The following is a 19,691-nucleotide window of genomic DNA, read 5'->3' on the forward strand; positions in this document are numbered from 1 at the left end:
AGTTTTATACAATAGAAATATTACAAACAATACTTTCTTATCACAGTGCAATTAAACCAAAATTTAAAAAAAACCCCAAAAGCTCTTCCAACTAGAAATTTTAAAAATCTTCTATTAAGCAACTCTTGGGTGAAAGGGAAAATACAAGCCAAAATTACAGAATACCCCCCAAAATTGCTAAACAAATAATGAAAACACTACATATCAGAGACTATTGGATACATTTAAAGTAAAGATCAGAGAAAAATTCATAGCCTTTAACACTTACAGCAGTAAAAATAAAAGAATGAAAATGAATGAATTATATCAACTTAAAAAATGAGAGAAAGAACAACAAATGAGCCAAAAGAAAGCACAAAGAATAAAACAATAAAAGTAAAGGCAGAAAAATAATGAAGATGAGGAATAGAAAACAGTAGGTCAAAGTAATAAAATCAAAATTCTGGTTCTTTGAAAAAAGTAACAAAACAAATAAACCACTAGCTAAATCAATCAAATGAAAAAGAGAGAACCACAGCTACAAAATAAGAAAGACAAAGAAGAAACAGACAAGAATAGAGCAAAAAAATGTGTAATACACAAGGGAAAAGAATGAACCACACTGATTTTCAGATGAGTAACTGAAGTAACAAAAGTGCTGTAAACAGGAAGAGGAGGCGAGGAGAGGGAAAACAAACCCAAGCCATTGTGCAACACAGTATTTTGACTAAATACATAAGCACTAAAGAGAAAAGCCTGAAAACAAATATTGAACTCTGGTTAGTAGGTTTGTTTTTCACAATGATGTAAGTTACACATCCTAAAACTGCTTTGGGGGTCTTTTAGTATTGAACAAATAAGTAAATATTTTCAGGGTAATTGGATTCAGGTTTCTTACTGTTTGAGAAGGGCATTACAGATGTGGAAAGTGGAACTGGAGCATGTATTCTATTGTGTTGACTGGAATTGGCCATACCAGTATAAACTCATGGGTTTTAATACATCTATTACTACATATATCCATATCTGTATCTATCTAGTGATAGAAAGAAATGGAAAAAATATAGTCATATGTGCATATCTATATCTACCTATATCTGTAGATATCTCAAATATCTTGTAGTGATAGAGCACAAGGAAGTGCTTGAAAAATGGTGGGGACTGGGTGGCCCCATGGCCAAGTGGTTACATTCGTGTGCTCTGTTTCTGTGGCCTAGGATTGGCTAGTTTGGATCCTGGGTGTGAACCTACACACCGCTCATCAAGCCATGCTGTGGCAGCATCCCATATAGTGGAACCAGAATGACTTACAACTAGGATATACAACTATGTACTGGGGTTTGGGGGGCAGTGCGAAGAGGAAGATTGGCAACAGATGTTCGCTCAGGGCCAATCTTCCTCATCAAAAAGAACTGTGTTAAAAAAAAATGGTGGGGACAATAAAAAAGATGGAATAGTCAGCTTAGAGGGACTCCCACTGACCAAAGGTAGGACAAGTTTAGCATCAAAATAAATAACAATAGTAAAGATTATAATCCACTGAATAAAATATGAATCTGTAGACCATTCTGATATAAATGAATGAATAAATAAATAAATGGAGAGGAAAGAAAAGGACTTCCTTGTAGTAGAATGCCAACTAGTATATGTAGAAGCAATGCTGGAGTAAAGAAATCACCATCTGGCAGCTATCATGGTAATAAACTGTTTGGGCAAAATCCTCAGTTGATGCTTGGTATTCACATAGTCTCAAAGTATCTCCTCACAAAATGGTTATTAATCGGAAAGGAAAAACAGTAACTTTATAGTGGAGAAACTTGGCATACATCACCTTAACCAGGTGATCAAATTAACCTCACCACTGATGGATAAAATACGCATTATGCACCTGCTCCTTTGATGAATGAGAAGGACATGGCATTCCTCTTGTGGCGTTCCTGCCAAAAAGCCATAAACAAAAAGCCACCAATCTACTCATGAAGAAACATCGGTCAAACCTAAACTGAAGAGCATTCTACCACATACCTGGCCTGTTCTCTTCAACAATATCAAGGTCAGAAAGACAAAGAAAGATGGAGGCACTGTTCCAGATTAAAGGAGAATAAAGAGATGTGACAACTATTCTGTGATACTGGATCAGATTCTGGGACAGATTGTTTAAAATTAATTTTTTTGCTAAAAATATTTTGGGGACAATCGACAAAATTTGAATAAGTATTTTAGATTAGAAAATAGTATTTTATTAACACTAATTTTCTGATTTTGATTATTGTACTTCAGTTATGTAAGATAATGTCCTTGTCATTAGGAAATGTACACTGAAGTATTTAGGGGTAAAGGGGCACGATGTCTGCTATTTACTCTAAAATGGAAAAAATTGTATATATAGAGAGAATGAGAAAACAAATATGGTAAAATACAAAACAATTGGGGTAATCTGTGTGAAGGGTAAGCAGGAGTTCTTTGTACTATTCGTGCAACTTTTCTATTGGTTTGAAATCATTTTAATTTAAAAAGTAACAAAAAAAGAAATATTTGAAAATATTTGTAAGAACATGTAGGAGAATAATTTTGTTCTATAGGATTTTTGGAATTCACATACAAAACACAAACCATAATGAGAAAGAATGCTCTAGTTGAACAGAGTAAAATGACACATTCGTGTACCATAAAGAATTCTAGAAATGGAGTTAAAAGACAAACCACAAATGATGAGAAGATATTTGCCATGCTTGGATTAGTATCCTGAATATATTTAAAAAATTAAAAATGGTCAAATAGAAAAATCAGCCGAGGATATGAATAGATGAGTCACAGAAGAAGGTAACAAGATGTGAAAAGGCAACTAATTGCACTAGGAATTAGCGAGAAACAAAATAAGAATGGTATACCATTTCACATTTGGTAAGACGATTGTTCAAAATCATACAATTTGATAGTACCCATTGTTGAAAGGATGAAGGGGAAAGGGAACTTTTTAAATTGGGGGTTCGAAGATTCTGGAGATTGTTTAGCAAGATCTAGTAAAGTTGAAGGTGTGAACCGTTCTAGCTCAGGGTAGTAGCCTAGATAATCTTCAAAGGAATAGGAGGGGGTTGTGGATGCAGCATTGTTGGCAACAAATGAAAAATTGGAAACAACCTAATTGTCATCAACAGATGACAAAACATGGATCAGTAATTTGTGGTATAACCATACAATGTGTTTAAAATGAATGAAATCTATTTATATGTGTTAACATGTAGAAATCTCAAAAATAAAATCTTAAGTGAAAAAGGCAGGTAGCAGAAATTTGTAGTGTAAAATTTATTAACAGAAAATAATGTATGCTGTTTATGAATCAAAAAGGAGATAGAGTCTCTGCTCTGGAGGAATTTGGGGGCCTCTGAAGAGAGTCAAGTAAACGCATGGTTACGATGCAGCACCGAGAAAGCCACAGAAGGAACACCTAATACAGATGGGGGAGTGGAGAAGCTGAAAGAATATTTCCCAGAAATGGCAAAGCCTCCACGCCTCTCTCCTACACTGAACCAAGTCCTGGAAGACAAGAAGAGGCTACCCAGGTGAAAGATAGGAAGGAAGAGTGTTTCTAGCAGATAGTGAATGACATTTGCAAAATCCCAGAGGGACGAAACCGCAGTCTGGTGTGGAAACTGCCAGTGGTTTTTCAGAGCTGGAGTAGAGGAGGAGGGCAAAGACAGGGATGGAGGGCATTGGTAGGCGCCCCCTGACTGAGGCTCTGACCCGGCTGAGGAGTTGGCGACCTGAAGGCGCCGGAAAGGCTAGAAGAATATGGAAGCAGAAGAGTAACAGGGGCATCACAAATTGTAATAGGATGGCTCAAGAGGCAAGACCATTTAGTTGTTGTCGTTTTTTTAAAGAAAACTAGGCAGGAAATAATGGGGCCCCAACCGAGACAGAGGCAGTGGTGACCGAGAGACACCAGCTTGTCCGACCAGTAGGCCTTAGGGAGGGGTTAGCTGCAGGTGTGGGAAGAGGAATCGAGGAGGCCCTTGTCCTGGGCATCTTGGGTGCATGATGGAGTGACAGGGGCCGCGTTTTGTGCCACCTGACCTGTGTGGCCCCCCTGATTGGGCCAGGAACGAGCACTTTACAAATATTTAGTTCAAATATAAAAATGTACAGAGCAAGGACTGAGGATGGTGGTTACCGCTGAATGGGTTTTCGTGAGGAGGGGCGAAGACAGATGGGGTCTGTGTGGCTTTGGATTCATCTCGAACGTTTTAATGACAAAATAGAAGCTGATGTAAATGTAACATTAACTGGTGTTACATTTCTGGTAGCGCACGGGTGTCATATTATTTTCTGCACTTTTCTGTGTATCTGAACTAAATTTAGTAACCAAATGGAAAAAAATTTTGTGGCAAGAATCAGAGGAGCTTAAGTACCGGAAAGGCTTTGAGCTCTGTAAGGGGTTAAACCAGAAAGCAGCGGGGGCGGGGAATGGTGTAGTTGTCAGTCTTTGTGTGTGCACAATGCGGATGGAGAGAAAAGCCTCGGGGACCTGCACGCGCCCGCCGAGTGGAGCGGGGGTGGGCGGGGGAGGAGGTGCGAGCGGAGCTGCCCGCCTGGCCCCGCCCCTACTCGGGCCCCGCCCAGAGTCCCCGCCCGCCGCCGCCCCTCCTCCTTCGATGACACCGCCTCTGGTCTCTAGGTAACGTAGGGGGTCAAACAACGTGGCCCGCGGGCGGCTGCTGCCTAACGGCCCCTTTCCTCTGGGACCCTTGACTTTTGGACACTCAGAGCCATGGCCCTGCCGTTTCTGCCTGGCTACAGCCTCAACCGCAACGTGAGTAGTGAGGGCGCCCTGGGTCAGAAGTCCTGGCCGGAGTGGGGTCCAGGCGTGGTCACCTCCCAGACCCTACTGGAGGCCGCCTGCCGCTGCTTCGCCTTCTAAGTGAATTGGGCACAACTTGGACCAAACTTTCTAGGCTGGCGGAACCCTTACTCTCGGCCTCTCCTTCCCCCTATCTCTCAAACTGCATCTGGATGCTTTTCCTGCATTACATACATTAAGTAGAGTCTTTATGGGTGGCAGGACCCTCAAAGGTAGCCAGTGGTAGTGATGATGATTAAAACTGTCCTTGAGCGTTTCAGTTGTGCCATGTGCTTTCATCGCTGTACACGGCGTTTGATGCTCCCGACAGCCCTTTATATTAGGTAGTATTTTTATTCCCATTTTACAGTTGAGGAAACTGAGGCACAGAGCAATGAGTCACTCAGTGGCCAGAGATGCACAATCTCACTGGTGAAGCTGGGTTTCTTCCAGGCAACCTGTCTCCACGGCCCAGGAGCCTGATCGTTATCTTTAATACCCTGTGTGAAAGAGAGCAAGTTTGTTATTAGAGTGAAGAAACCTGGCACTCTCAAGGCTGGTAGGGGGCAGGTGAGAGTTCCTTCAAGTTTGATCCTAAACTTTAAGGAGAGAAGCACCCAAACTAGGAGTTTTTTTCTTTATTTTGGATTGGGAAGGGTTCATTTCAAAACAAGATGAAGGTACAAAACAACACAAAAAACCCTGAGCAGGAAAGAACTTTTGCCCATGAATAGCACCTTATTTAAACAACAGCGGAAAAATGATTCAGCTTTTGTTTGCGCTGGTCACTACTCTTTACTTGGATCGTCACGTGTCTGTAGGAAGAAGGTAAGTAATCCACTGGTGGGAGGGAACAAGGTGGCGCCACTCCAGGTGTTTGTGTAAACCTCTGATACACTCAGAAAGCGGGCAGCCGAGGGAAGCATTTGACTTTATCCGTAAAGTTGTTGGCCCCAAAGTAGCAGTTTTCTTTGTAGCTTCAGGCCACTAGATTCTGACCCCCACATGTTGGCTGGTTAGTCCAACTCTCTTCTTGCACGCTGGTTTGTGTATTTCTTGGCTGATGGGTAGAGGCTGCCCTTTGGTAAGATTAAGCCAACCACACAAATAAGAAAGACCTCTGAGAGGCAGGGCATGAAAAAAGATTCCAGAAGTAAAGAAGCATGCTGTGTAAAAGTCATTTTAATAAAAATTGAAAGTAGAGCCCACAGCTTTGGGCCCAGCAACACTTCAGATTACAGATGCCCACCTCCTGCAGAAGTACCACGGCTCTCACACGCAGTGATTTAGAGTGGGAAGGAAAAACAGTGGTCGGATGAGATATTTTAAAATCTGTAAGGCTGTACTGAGTGTACTTTTGCTTTTTTTTAACTTGTTTTTAATTGTAAAGTACAACACATATACAGGAAAATGCACAATGGATGATCACAGAATGAACATCAAGAAATAAAATATTACCAGTATCCCAAAAGAATCTCTCTGGATTACGGTTGCCAAAGTTAGCAAATAAAAAGGCATAACCCAAATATTTCTTGGGACCTACTTATACTGAAAGATGATTTGTTCTTTATCTGATATCCAAATTTAACTGAGCATCTAGTATTTTACGTGGCAACCCTTCTTAGGACACTTCCTGGTCATTACCACTTCCCTACTCTCTAAAGGTAACCGCTATCCTGGCTGCTGTCACTATAGTTCGATTTTGCTTGCTTTTGAACTTTTTATCAATGGAAATGTCCAATGTTTATTCTTTGGTGACTGGCTTTTTTTTTTTAGCTCAACATTGTTTCTGAGATTTGTTCGTGTGGCTGTCTGTAGAGGTAGTTTGTACATTTTCATTGCTCTATAGTGTTCCATTGTGTGAGTGTCACATCATTGATAGACACATTTTACTCTTGACAGAGAGTTGGTTTGGGGTTATTAAGCATAGTTTGCTGTGCCTGTTCTTGTTCATGTCTCTTGGTGCAATTGCTAGATCATCTGGTATTCATATGTTCAGCTTTAGTAGACACTGTCAAAGTGATTATTTCAATTTAAATTCCCCACCAGCATTTTATGTTCCTATTGCTCCATGTTGTTTCTAACACTTGATATTGTTAATCTTTTAGACTTTAGTTATTTTGATCAGTGGATGTAGTGCAACTCTGTAGTTTTAATCTGTGCTTCCCGGATTTCCTAACAAAGTTGAGGACGTTTTACACACTTATTGGTCATTTAGATATTCTCTTTTGTGTAGTGCCTGTCTCTTGTCTAATTTTCTACTGGGTTGCCTGCCTTTTTCTTAGTGATTTGTAGGAGTTCTATATAGATTTTGGATATGGCTCCTTTGTCAGATAGATGTGTTGTAAATATCTTCTAGTCTTTGGTTGGCCTTTTCACTCTCTTAATGGTGTTTGTGATGAATAATTTTTGCTTTGGATTAGTGCTTTTTGTTTCCTATTTAAGAAATAGTTTCTTACACCAAGTTCACGGTGATGTTTTCCTGTGTTATCTTCTGGAATTTTGTTGTTTTTACAAACTTGCAGTTAGATCTATAATCTAACTAGAAGAAATTTGTGTGTGTGTGTATGAAAAGAGGGAGGGGTCAGGTTGTATTTTTTTCCCATGTGGATATTGGGTTGACCCAGAACCATCTGTTAAAGAACAAAGTTCAACTGAGTAAATTTTAAAGATCTTATTGGCTTTATTCAGCGATTCATGAATCGGGCAGCATCCAGCCTAGCAGATAGAAAGGAGCTCCGAAGAACTGGCTATATAAGGCAAGAGATTGTATAGGCGGAAGGGAGCGGTAATGAGGAAGTTGTACTAGGCAGAAGTTGGCTTTATTATTGTAAGGTTACTTTCCTTTAGGGGATGGCAGGGGTTTATCAGGCGGGTTACCTAACTAATGCTGATCAGGCGATGATTCATGACTGGCAGGTTTAAGATTCTCTTTCTGGAAAAGCTGAAACTGTAAGTTCAGTTTCAGTTTGGTGATGTGAGGCTTAGCATAAGCGACTCCATTTGGGGCCTGTTGTCTTGACATTAGCACGTTTTTGGAAAAGGCCAGCCCTTTCTCCACTTCTCTGTAGAGCTACCTTTGTCATAAATCAAGTATCCAAATACGTGTGGGTCTGCTTCTAGACTCGTGAGTGTATTTAAAAAATTATTTATTTACTTTATGCCTCAGACCAACAGAAGTGTGTGCATGCGTGCATGTGTATGAATCAGGGAATAACAGTATACTTATTAGATACCTTGGGCTGTCATTCAACAAGTCAGTATTTATACATTGAGTATCCTAGTATGTGTCCAAATCAGGTGGCTACATTAAAAAATTGTTACACTAGCCTTGGTACTAAATGTACTGTGTGTTGCCAAAAAATTAGTTTTGTTTTAAAAACTTGTATTTAGTTAAAAAATTTGCATGCTTTCTGGCACAGAATGGTCAGGAAGTCAGTAAAGTAAAATATGGCATTTTTACCAAGCCCCCAACCCCTTACAGAGCCTGGCTTGCTGAATTAAATTATCAAGTGAAAAACCTTGACCACCTGGAGATAGCATAATTACTGGCTGTTTGGGTTTAAGCTAGCTTTTACTGCTTTTTCTTAGAAATTAAAAAGGTGCTTGTTCCCCGCCTTAATTAGCTGCTGGTAGTCAGTCATGAGAACAAATTGATTTCTGTCCACAGCTAGGCGATATGCAACCTGCACTTCTGTCTCTGAAATACAGGAAGTATTGTGCTTTCTAAAATATAAGCATTCGTACCATTGATGACATTAAAATGATTTTGATGTGAATTAATTGAAAACCTTGGGGAAAGATCATAGCTACATTCCAGACACACAGCATCTTTTTCCAACCATTTACATGCTGCATTTGTATTGAGCTAAGAAAATCTCGGGCATATTATCAAAAATGATAAGATAGTCAAGTTAAAAGGGACATTTCCAGCCAAAGCTGAAAATGCTTTCTACAGCATTTTGGGCAGATGGTTGTATAGCTGATCCTGAAGGCCTCTAATGAGTGATCAGGAGCCCACTTTGTTTTTTATGAAGCTGCCTTGCACCATCTTAGGAGGGGTTGTTGTAAATAGTCCATCATCTAATTTATAGTGAAGCAACTGTTTGCTTAAGAAGAAAAAAAAATGGTTGGAATTCACAACAGTAAAATAAAACAAATTCGGAATCTCTCTGTCTCTCTTACAAAAAGGTGCGAGCAATACCTTGAAATTTATTTTTATCTAGACTAATATAAGCGTGCATATTGATATATAAGGAAAATTGTTCTTTGGGAAATTTACCAGTGATTTAAATGATAAACGACTGAAAGAGAAAAACACTATGAGTAATACATAGTACACATATTGACTTCCATCATGTGATGTTAGATAAGTCGATTTAAATTTAGCCCAACGACAAATATAATCATAAAACAATCAGTTTATTTACAAGGTAGAGAGTTTTCCCAATCTAAAACTCTGCCTACAGATTCCTGGTTACGTTCTTAGCGGTCAATGCCATTGCCTTAAAATAACATGTATTGAGTCCAAACCCCTTAGCCTGACACCTGAGGCTATTGGAATTTGCCACTCACTTTGTGAAATCATTAATGAATTTAAAAAAAAAAAAAGGAAAGAAAGAAACAGAATAGAATAGAATAAAAACATCAGAATGTATTATGCTTGGGAAGAGTAAGTATTGTTTCACGAACCTTTTTTCCTGTCATGTGTGTGTGTGGACTGAGTTGCACTAAAATCTATTTGTTATTGTGGTTACAATCAGAGTTTGGAAAAACAAGCTCAGTAGAGCCATCTCCACCGATTCTTGCCTCTGTTTTAAAGTCAGATCTGCACCTTCCTTCAAGGCCAGATCTAGTCTCTCACACTGCCGAAAGCCTCAACAGATCCTAGTCAGCTGCCTTCAGTGTTTTGTTGTTGTTGTTTTATTGAGGTAAACTTCATATAACATAAAATTGACCATTTAAAAGTGTGCAATTCAGTGGCATTTAGTACATTCTCAGTGTTCTGCAACTATCACCTCGAACTAGTAGTTTCAAGACGTTTTCATCACCGCAAATCTCAATCTTTTTACCCTAGAGAAACTTTTGAAATGATTTTCAGGTCTCAGAGAAGTCCTGTGTAAAAATGATTTCTACAGCCTATGGTACATTAGCATGATCCATGAGCTTTAGATATAATGACCCCATAATAATGGTCTCTTTTGAGTAAAGAGTAATAATTTTTCTATGGATTTGTTGATTTCAGCCAGTTTATTCCCCTAAGCTCTGTGGTTTCCCTTTCCCACAAAGGATGTTTGCTCTAATGCAAGTGGGAGTGTAGCAGAGGAAACTTCAGGGTTTTTTCTTATTGTAAAATTTCCTGTTTGATTTCCCCCTGGCCTTTTTCCCCTTTCCAAGTAGGCCTAAAAAACCTCTCATAGTTTCTGCTATAGAGGGTGCTAGTAAGGTATGATATGTGGTATATGGGATGAGTGAGAGTAGTTTGCTCCCCTATTTAAAGCTAGAAACGACTTTTAGCAAGCTTTTCTTGAGAAACAAACAGGCAGTTAAGCTTAGCTTACTTTCTTTCCTTTTCATAAATTTAAAAAATTCATAAGGCAGCATAATACATTTCTGTTAAATAACTATTTTAATCCAAGATGGGATTTACTTTTTCTAAAAGTAGGCTCAGTTGATTTCATTTAAATAAAAGCTTGTAAATTCATTTAATTAATGCTGTTTACAGTGTGAGAATATATTGACAATGTTAAATAAAGCTACTAAAACCATATGACAAAGCAATATGAGTAAGAATACTATAGCCTGGGGCCGGTCCCGTGGCCAAGTGGTTAAGTTCGCACGCTCCACTCCCGCAGCCCAGGGTTTTGCCAGTTCGGATCCTGGGCGCGGACATGGCACCGGTCGTCAGGCCACGTTGAGGCAGCGTCCCACATGCCACAACTAGAAGGACTCACAACTGAAAATATACAACTATGTACTTGGGGGCTTTGGGGAGAAAAGGAAAAAAATAAAATCTTTAAAAAAAAAAGAATATTATAGCCTGAGACACAATTTTATATGAGACTTGAAAATTAAGTTTTTTTACTAACTTACATGATCAAGCTCAAATATAGGCAATTACAAAATTGTCATAATCTTGATCGCCTTATAGACCTATATATATATGTGAGGGGTGTGTGTGTGTGTATATATGGTATATATAAAGTGAAGTATATACGTATATAAGAATATTACTTTTTTAAAACTAAAAATAAAGAATAAAAATTACCTCTTCAGTGTGAAACTTACACTTGTATTTTGCCACACACATACTTAATTCTGGGTCAAATTTGAGATAAGCACCCCTAGATTTCATTTTTAACTGAAATGGGAAGATTCTGGTCTTTCTCTTGCTACCTGTTAAACAAAGAAAGCTGTGCTTATACAGGTGAGAAGTTGAAAATTGCAGCAAAATGGCCACTGCTTTCCTCTGAATGGCAGGATACTTGACTTTGTCAGGATGCTTGGACTTGGCAGGAACTGGCCATAGGTGTATGTTTAACTTTATGAGAAATTGTAAAACTGTCTTCTACAGTGGCTGTACCATTTTGCATTCCCACCAGCAATGAATGAGAGTTCCTGTTGCTCTGAGTCCCTGTAAGCAATTGGCTACAAATCAGTGTTTTGGATTTTAACCTTTCTAATAGGTGCGTAGTGGTATCTCAACTTGATTTAGGTTTTTAATTCTCTAATGGCTAGTGATGTTGAACATCTTTTCATGTGCTTATTTGCCATCCATATATCCTCTTTGGTGAAAGAAATTGGAACCCTCATATGTTGCTGGCAGGTATGTAAAATGCTGCTGCTGCTATGGAAGTCTTTTGCCCCTCTTTAATTGAGTTGTTTCCTTACTGTTGAGTTTTGAGAGTTCTTTATATATTCTGGCTACAAGTCCATTGTTGGATATGTGGTTTGCAAATATTTTCTCCCAGTCTGTGGCTTGAATTTTCGTTCTCTTAAATCAAAGCTAGTAAATATATATACATTTTTAAAGATAAAATACAACAGAAGAACCCACAGTGGGTAGAGGAAATGTCTTCCTCCCCTACAACATGAATCCAAATTTCAAATGTGAATTAAGGATTATAGGGTTTTTAAGTAAGTTCTTTGATTCTATACTTTTACTTACACTGAAAATCTTGATTCATAAGGATATTAGCATAATTACTTGCTTTATCCCACCATAAATAAAATATATATCCATATCATAGCTTTTGATTAATAATAACAACATTATTATTAACAGTTTGAGTTTTGAAAATAGTTTAAGATTTCTTTGTAGTTCTTTTTGTTTTTAGGATATATCCCGTTAGGAATGTATGGTGAAATTATTGGGTTTTAATTTCATTTCAATGTTTCCTGACAGTATGGTTAAGTCAATGACTCAATACCCAGTTAGGTTCATTCATTTCATTTTGCTTTTGGTTTTTAACTTAAAAAATTTTGTTTTATTGTAATGTAAAAATAAAACATTTATGTGGCTTCAAAGTCAAATTTATAAAGTGAGGTACGTTCAGACAATTCTAGCTTTTATTCCTGTCCCTTCAATCTTATTCCCTCCCTCTAGCAGTAACTTTAAAAAACCCTATTTATTTAGTTTTGGGTTAGCCTTCCTTTTTTGTTTTTTAAAACAGCAAATTTTTAAATATATTCACATATTCACATAGTCTCTTATGAAATAAATGGTAGCATATTCTACACATTCTCTTGTGCCTTCCATTTTTCCTTTTAATAGTATGTCTTGGAGATCTCTTCATAGTAGTATATAGAGCTATCCTCATTCCATTGGATTGTGGATTCCATTCACAGCTACCTAGTACTCCACTGTGTGAACATACCATGGTTTATTCAACCCATTCCCTTTTGATGTATAGTCATGTTACTTCTAGTCTTTTGGTATTACAAATAATGCTGCAATAAACAGCCAAAGTTGTGCTTTAAAAGAAACCATGAAAAAAGTGAAAAGGCAGCCTATACTATGGGAGAAAATACTTGTAAAGCATACATCTGATGCAGGACTTATATCCAGTATATATAAAGAGCTCTCAAAACTTGACAATAAAAAGACAAATAATCCAATTAAAAATGGGCAAAGAATCTGAATAGACATTGCTTCAAAGAAACTGTACAAATAGCCAATAAGCACATGAAAAGATGTTCAACATCATTAATCATTAGAAAAATGCAAATTAAAATCACAATGAGATAGTACTTTACACCTACTAGGTTGGCTATAACAAAAAAGATAATAACAAGTGTTGACAAGGATGTGTAGAAGTTGGAACCCTCATACATTGCTGGCAGGAATGTAAAATGCTGCTGCTGCCATGGAAGTCTGCAGTTCCACAAAAGGTTAAACGTAGAGTCACTAGATGACACAGCACTCCTAGGTATAGGCCCAAGAGAAAAGAAAACATATGTCCATAAAAAATGTGTACAGGAATGTTCATAACAGCATTATTTATAAAAGCCAAAAAGTAGAAACAACTCAAATGTACATCAGCTGATGAATGGATAAAAAAGGTGGTATGTTCATATAATGGAATATTATTGGGCCATAAAAAGGAATTAAACACTGATACATGCTATAGCATGGATGAACCTCAAAAACATTATACTATAAACAACATGCAAAAGACTACATATTGTATGATCCCATTTATGTGAAATGTGCAGAATAGGCAAATCTATAGAGACAGAAGGATTAATAATTGCCTAGACCTGTGTTGGGGAAGGGAGGAAATGGGGAGTGACTGCTAATGGGTATGAGGTTTCTTTTTGGGGTGATGAAAGTGTTTTAAAATTAGATTATGGTGATGATTGCACAGTTTTATAATTACAGTAAACTCCGTTGAATTGTATGTTCTAAATAGGTAACCTTTATGATGTGTAAATTATACTTCAATAAAACTGTTAAAAATAAATATATAGCCAAAGAAAGGAGTTAGAGATGGGGAGTTGCCGGGCAGACAAATCATAGGTGTTTGCTGTGCCAGATCACAGGAGGTTTTGATTTAAAGTATTCTGTTACTTGTTCCCACTAACTGCTGAAATGCCCTTGGAATCACATTATTTCAGGCTGAGCCACTTCTTAAAGCGGCCATTCATACTTTGGAAATGACAGAATATTCCAGTGCTATTCTTAAATGTTAATTTGGGGTTCAGAAATTAGAGACACTTTATCTATTCGGGGATCAAACACTTAACTTTGGTCACTTTTGTATTCTGTCATGAACTTTAAAGCTGTGTCACTTAGGATACTCTTGGCTATAAGTAACCGAATACCTGACTGACAGTGGCTTAAGCCAAATTAATTACCCCATATTGTAAGAAGTCTCGAGGTATGGCAGTTTCAGGTATAGGCAGTAGCTGCTGAATGTCCTAAAGGACTCAGACTCTTTTTATCTCTTCATTCTGCCATCTTCAGCATGTTGGCTTTTGTTTCTTAGACTTGTGCCCTCATGGTTGCAAGTGGTTGTCTCAGTTCCAGACATCACAACTTCTTATAACCATGTTCAAGTCAAGCAGGAAGGAGAGCGAGGGAAAAAGGCTCTTATATCAGGAAACAAAGTGTTTCCCAGCCCCCCAGTAGGTTTCCCCCTTATGTCTTATTGGCTAAAATTGTGTCACATGGTTATCCTTTGCTACAAGGGGCATTGGGAACTTGACTTTTCACCATCTATTTTTGGAGCTGGGAAAGAGAAAAGGGAGTAAATAATGGCTGTTGGGAGCCAGCAAACTTTGTCTGCAGCACCAGCCGCAGGCTCCATTCCTGTGAGTCTAGATGCTCTCCTCAGTCTTAGCATCCCTTTCTTTAAAAAATTTTTGTTTGTGTTTTTTAATTATACAAGTAACACATGAGTATATCATCATTGTAAAAGATTCGAACAATACCATTCTTTCCTAAGTCTTCTTTTTCATAATGGAAAACAAGCCGACTGCTGCAGTTAAACCAAATGCTTACTGTCTGTCCTTTCAATAGGTTTTGGACTTTTCCACTCAATTATTGGTTTCCTGACCCCTTTCCCCGACAGCATTCTCATGCCTCTTCCTCTTCCCATCCGGATCCTAGCCTTCCCTCAAAACTTGGCTCCAGTCTCGCCTCCTCACTGAAGCCTTCCCTGATCACCTCAGCAGATGCCATCTTTCTGTCTGCATAACCCTGATGCTTATATTGTCCAGACCGCTCATTTACTACCTTATTGCCTGTGTTATGTTTCACACTTTTTGTATGTGATTGTGACCTTCCCCAGCTGACTGGGAAATTGATTGCTCTTTGGGTTGCCCTTTCTTATCCAGGGCAGACCCTTAATAGGTGCCTGTCGATTGCCCCTATCTACTTGTAGCAGCCATGCCTTAAAAACTAGAGGGGATATTCACAGCTTAGGACAAGCGTCTCTGGAATTAGAGTCTCGCTTATGTCTTCCACTACTGCTGTGGAACAAAATATTCCTTATTTTAGCAACAGTGAACATAAAGGAGGAAGAAAGTCATTTGCTTTTGTGGCTTAAATAGGTTATAAGCCTCTCGGGATGCGTGGTTTATACAAAGCGGCCAGGACAGCATGAAGACGTTACCATGCAAGTTGTGACTCAAAGCCTCTCTGTGGCCTATTGTGCCATGCAGAGGGACATTTCTCTTTTCCTTGTTGGCATCCAGTTTGGCTTTTTCCGGAGGCAGCAGATTTTTCTCTGAGCATTCATCAGGCAGGACCCCTTAGGAGACCAGGCTTCCGACAACAGGATTCCAGATAGGCAAGTGTACAGGGACTTCTTGGAGTTCTTGGGCCGTTTCCTGAGCAGTTTATCCTGTTCCTGCAGTTGTAGAAGGCAGAGCCAGCTTTGTCGGGGGGAATTCCACAAAGCAAAGGGAAGGGAGAGGTGGGCATTTTTACTCCATCATTAACCAGGCCCCAGGATGCCCGAATTTGACCTCACAACTCCACTGTGACAGAGTGACCAGATTGGCTGTTGAAGACCACACAGATTTGCTTTCTTAACTATGTTTTTGGCATCCCAAAGGAGGGAATGGTCACAACTGCTAGCGTTTTGGGGAAGATCAGGTCAGTTCGCATGGCTTAACAGTTAATTTAGGCTGTCTTTTCTTCTTCATCTGAGTTTGGTAATTGAAACAGAGATGTTGTTTTATCATTTCTAGGACTGTTTTCACCCCATTTCTGTGAGACTTTAGTCATTTATTGCTCATCTGTGTTCATGTTCATATTTAATATCTTATAAAAGGCACCTGAGTGGAAGCTTTCCTAGTTACCAGGGAAAGTACACCCTCTTTTCTTTTATTGTTAATTGAAATTTTTACTGAGGTAATTGTAAATTGACATGCAGTTATAAGAAATAATTCAGAGAGATCCTGTGTACTCTTTACCCACTTTCCCATTGATAACGTTTTGCAAAACTATAGTATAATAGCACAACCAGATTAGCATTAACACAATCCATCCATCTTATTCAGATTGCCCAAGCTTTCCTTGTACTCGTGTGTGTGTGTATTTAGTCTATATAATTCATCACAGGTGAGGGTTACTGTGACCACTTCGACAGTAAAGATACTGAACAGTTCCGTCATTGCAAGGATCCCTCCTGTTGCCCTTTTCTAATCACACCCACCTCCTTCCCATCAACCTCCCCACTCTGCGCCCCACAATGTCCGTAACTCCTGGCAACCACTAACCTGTTTTCCATTTCTAAAATTTTTTTACTTTGAAAATGTTGCATAAATGGAATCATAAAGTATGTACCTCTTGGGATTTTTTTTCACTTGGCAGAATTCTCTGGAAACTTATCCAGGTAGTTGCGTGTGTCAGTTGTCCCTTCATTTTCATTGCTGAATAGTATTCCATGTTTGTACTACAGTTTCTTTAACCATTTACCTGTCAAAGGACATCTGGGCTATTTCCAGTTTTTGGCTTTTGGAAATAAAGCTGCTATGAACATTCATGTGCAGGTTTTTGTGTAGACATGTGTTTTCATTTTCTGGGATACATGCCCAAGAGTGCAATTGCTGGGTCATATGATAATTGCATGTTTAGCTTCGTAAAAGAACTGCCAAACTATTTTCTCCCAATTGGTGGGTTGTCTTTTCATTTTGTTCATGGTTTCCTTTGCTTTGGAGAAGCTTTTTAGTCTAATGTAATCTCATTTGTTTATTTTTTCTTTTGTTTCCTTTGCCTGCGTAGACATGGTATTCGAAAAGATACTGTTAAGACTGATGTCAAAGAGTATACTGCCTATGTTTTTTTCTAGGAGTTTTATGGTTTCAGGTCTTACATTCAAGTCTTTAATTCATTTTGAGTTAATTTTTGTGTATGGTGTAAGATAGTGGTCTAGTTTCATTTTTTTGCATGTGACTGTCCAGTTTTCCCAACACTATTTATTAAAGAGACTTTCCTTTCTCCAGTGTATGTATGAGCCAGATAGAGAAAGACAGACACTGTATGATTTCACTCATATGTAGAAGATAAATAAATGCATGGATGAGGAGAACAAATTAGTGATTACCAGAAGGGAGGGGATCGGGGGAGGAGGAAAGGAATAAAGGGGCACATATGTGTGTGCCGGATAAAAACTAGACTGTTGGTGGTGAACATGGTGCAGTCTATACAGAAACTGATCTATAATAATGTACATCTGAAATTTACACAATGTTATAAGCCAATATGACCTCAACAAAATAATTTTTTAAAATACTACCAAACTATTTCTGAGAACAAATGTATCATTTTACATTCCCGGCAGCAGTGTATGAGTGATCTAGTTTCTTTGCATCCTAGTCAGCATTTAGTGTTGTTGCTATTTTTCATTTTAGCTGTCTAATAAGTATGTAGTGATATCTCATTGTGGGTTTAATTAGCATTTCTTTGATGGCTAACGAGTTGGATATCTTTTCATGTGCTTATTTGCCATCTGTGTATCCACCTTGGTGAAATGTCTGTTTATGTTTTTTGCCCGTTTCTAATTGGATTTTTTTTACTGTTGAGTTTTGAGAATTCTTTATACATTCTAGGTACTAGCCCTTTGTCTAAGATGTGGTTCGCACATATATTTTCCCAGTCTGTAGCTTGTCTTTTCATCCTAACTGTCTTTTGCAGAGCAAAAAAGTTTCCAGTTTTGATGAGGTCCAATTTATCAATTTTTTCTTTTATGGATCATGCTTTTGGTGTTAAGTCTAAGAACTCTCTGTCTAGCCCTAGATCCTGAAGATTTTCAACTATGTTTTTTCCTAAAATTTGTATAGTTTTACATTTTATGCTCAAGTCTGTAATCCATTTTGAGTTAATTTTCATATAAGGTATGAAATTTAGGTCATGATTCATTTTATTTTGCCCATAGATATCCAATTACTTGAGCAGCATTTGTTGAAGAGGCTATCTTTCCTTAGTTGAATTGCGTTTGCACCTTTGTGAAAAATCATTTGAGCATGTTTCTGTGGGTCTCTTCCTGTGTTCTCTATTCTAGTCCATTGATTTATGTGTCTACCCTCTGCCAAGGCCACACTGTTTTTGTTAATGTAGTAATATAGTAAACCTTAATATCAGGTATACTGATTCCTCCCACTTTGTTCTTTTTTTGTCAAGAGTCCTGTTTGTCTAGAGCCTGTACCTTTCCATATCAATTTTAGAATAAGCTTGCCTATGTTTACAAATAACTTTGCTGGGATTTTGATAGGAATTGCATTAAACCTCTAGATCAATTTAGGGAAAATTGGCATCTTTACTATGTTGAGTCTTGCAATCTGTGAACACGCTATGTCTCTCCATTTCTTAAGGTCATCTTTGATTGTTTTCATCACCATTTTGTAATTTTCAGCCTGCAGAGCCTGTACATGTTTTGTATTTCATTTTCTTTGGCGTGATTGTAAATGACATTGTGTTTTAAATTTCAATTTCACATATTCATTGTTAGTATATAGAAATGTGATTGATTTTTGTGTGTTGATCTTGTATCCTTTGACCCTGCTGAACTCAATTATTAGTTTAAGGAATTTTGGGGGGTAAATTCTTTTTTTTTTTACATAGACAATCTTGTCATTGCAAATAGAGGCAGTTATATTTCTTCCTTCCCAATCTGTCTGTCTTTTATTTATTTTTCTTGCCTTACTGTACTGGGTAGAGGTTCCAGTAATATGTTGGATAAGAATGATGAGAGCAGACATTCTTGCCTTGTTCCTGATCTTAGGGGAGGAACTCTTAGTCTTTTACTGTTAAGTATGATGTTAACTGTAGGGGTTACTGGAACTTTATTTTAGGATTCCATCTTGATTTATTTGTAGTGTTTTGGAGTGTCTCTTAGTCTAGTTTTCATAGTGGTTTATCTGGATATTACAGTAAGTATATGTGACTTATATAGACTGAAGTCTGTTGCTGTTCCTGTTTTGCTGCTTCAAATAAAGTACGGAAGCCTCACTTCCATTTAGGTCCCTCTGCCTTTCCCACTTTTAAATATCATTGTTATGAATATCAGGTTGTTATAATTTTTGTTGCAATGCGTGCTCTTGTGGGTTCAGGGACTGTTGATACAGATGTTCAGATTCCAGTCCTAAAACACACTCAGCAGAACTGCACAATCACCACGCCCTCCCACTCTTGGGATTCTGTCATCTACTGTCCTCACAGCTTTGGGCCAAGACTACCTTTGAAAGTCTTTAGCAATTCACTAAGTATCGTTGGAAGCTGTGCTGCCCTTATATCTCACCCCTCCACTCTGACCCAGGATTTTTGAATCCATAGGTCTTACCCTGTGTGGTCCACAGTCCCTAAGGCCCACAGACTCTTTGCTGGGGGGAGAGGGAAGTCAGACATGAGTGTTGTACTGTGTGGCAG

General features: G+C 38.3%; 1 protein-coding gene across 7 annotated transcripts in view; it reads left to right on the plus strand.

Annotated features, from left to right (window-relative positions):
• Window positions 1–4,477: 4,477 nt before the first annotated feature.
• Window positions 4,478–19,691, plus strand: part of EFHC2 (EF-hand domain containing 2) — a 254,737-nt gene continuing 239,523 nt past the window's right edge. For 2 of the 7 annotated variants that reach the window (XM_070502621.1, XM_070502624.1), the window contains exon 1: window positions 15,781–15,917. Coding sequence is in view for 5 of the 7 variants with exons in the window: in XM_070502622.1 (XP_070358723.1) it covers window positions 5,543–5,644 (102 nt within the window). In the remaining 2 variants the exon portion in view is untranslated. Of the gene's footprint in view, window positions 5,645–15,780; window positions 15,918–19,691 lie in introns of those variants that run through there. The other 5 variants (XM_070502623.1, XM_070502619.1, XM_070502622.1 and 2 more) reach the window with 5 other exon arrangements.

The sequence above is a fragment of the Equus asinus genome, chromosome X (genome assembly GCF_041296235.1).
Source record: "Equus asinus isolate D_3611 breed Donkey chromosome X, EquAss-T2T_v2, whole genome shotgun sequence".
Classification (NCBI taxonomy): domain Eukaryota; kingdom Metazoa; phylum Chordata; class Mammalia; order Perissodactyla; family Equidae; genus Equus; species Equus asinus.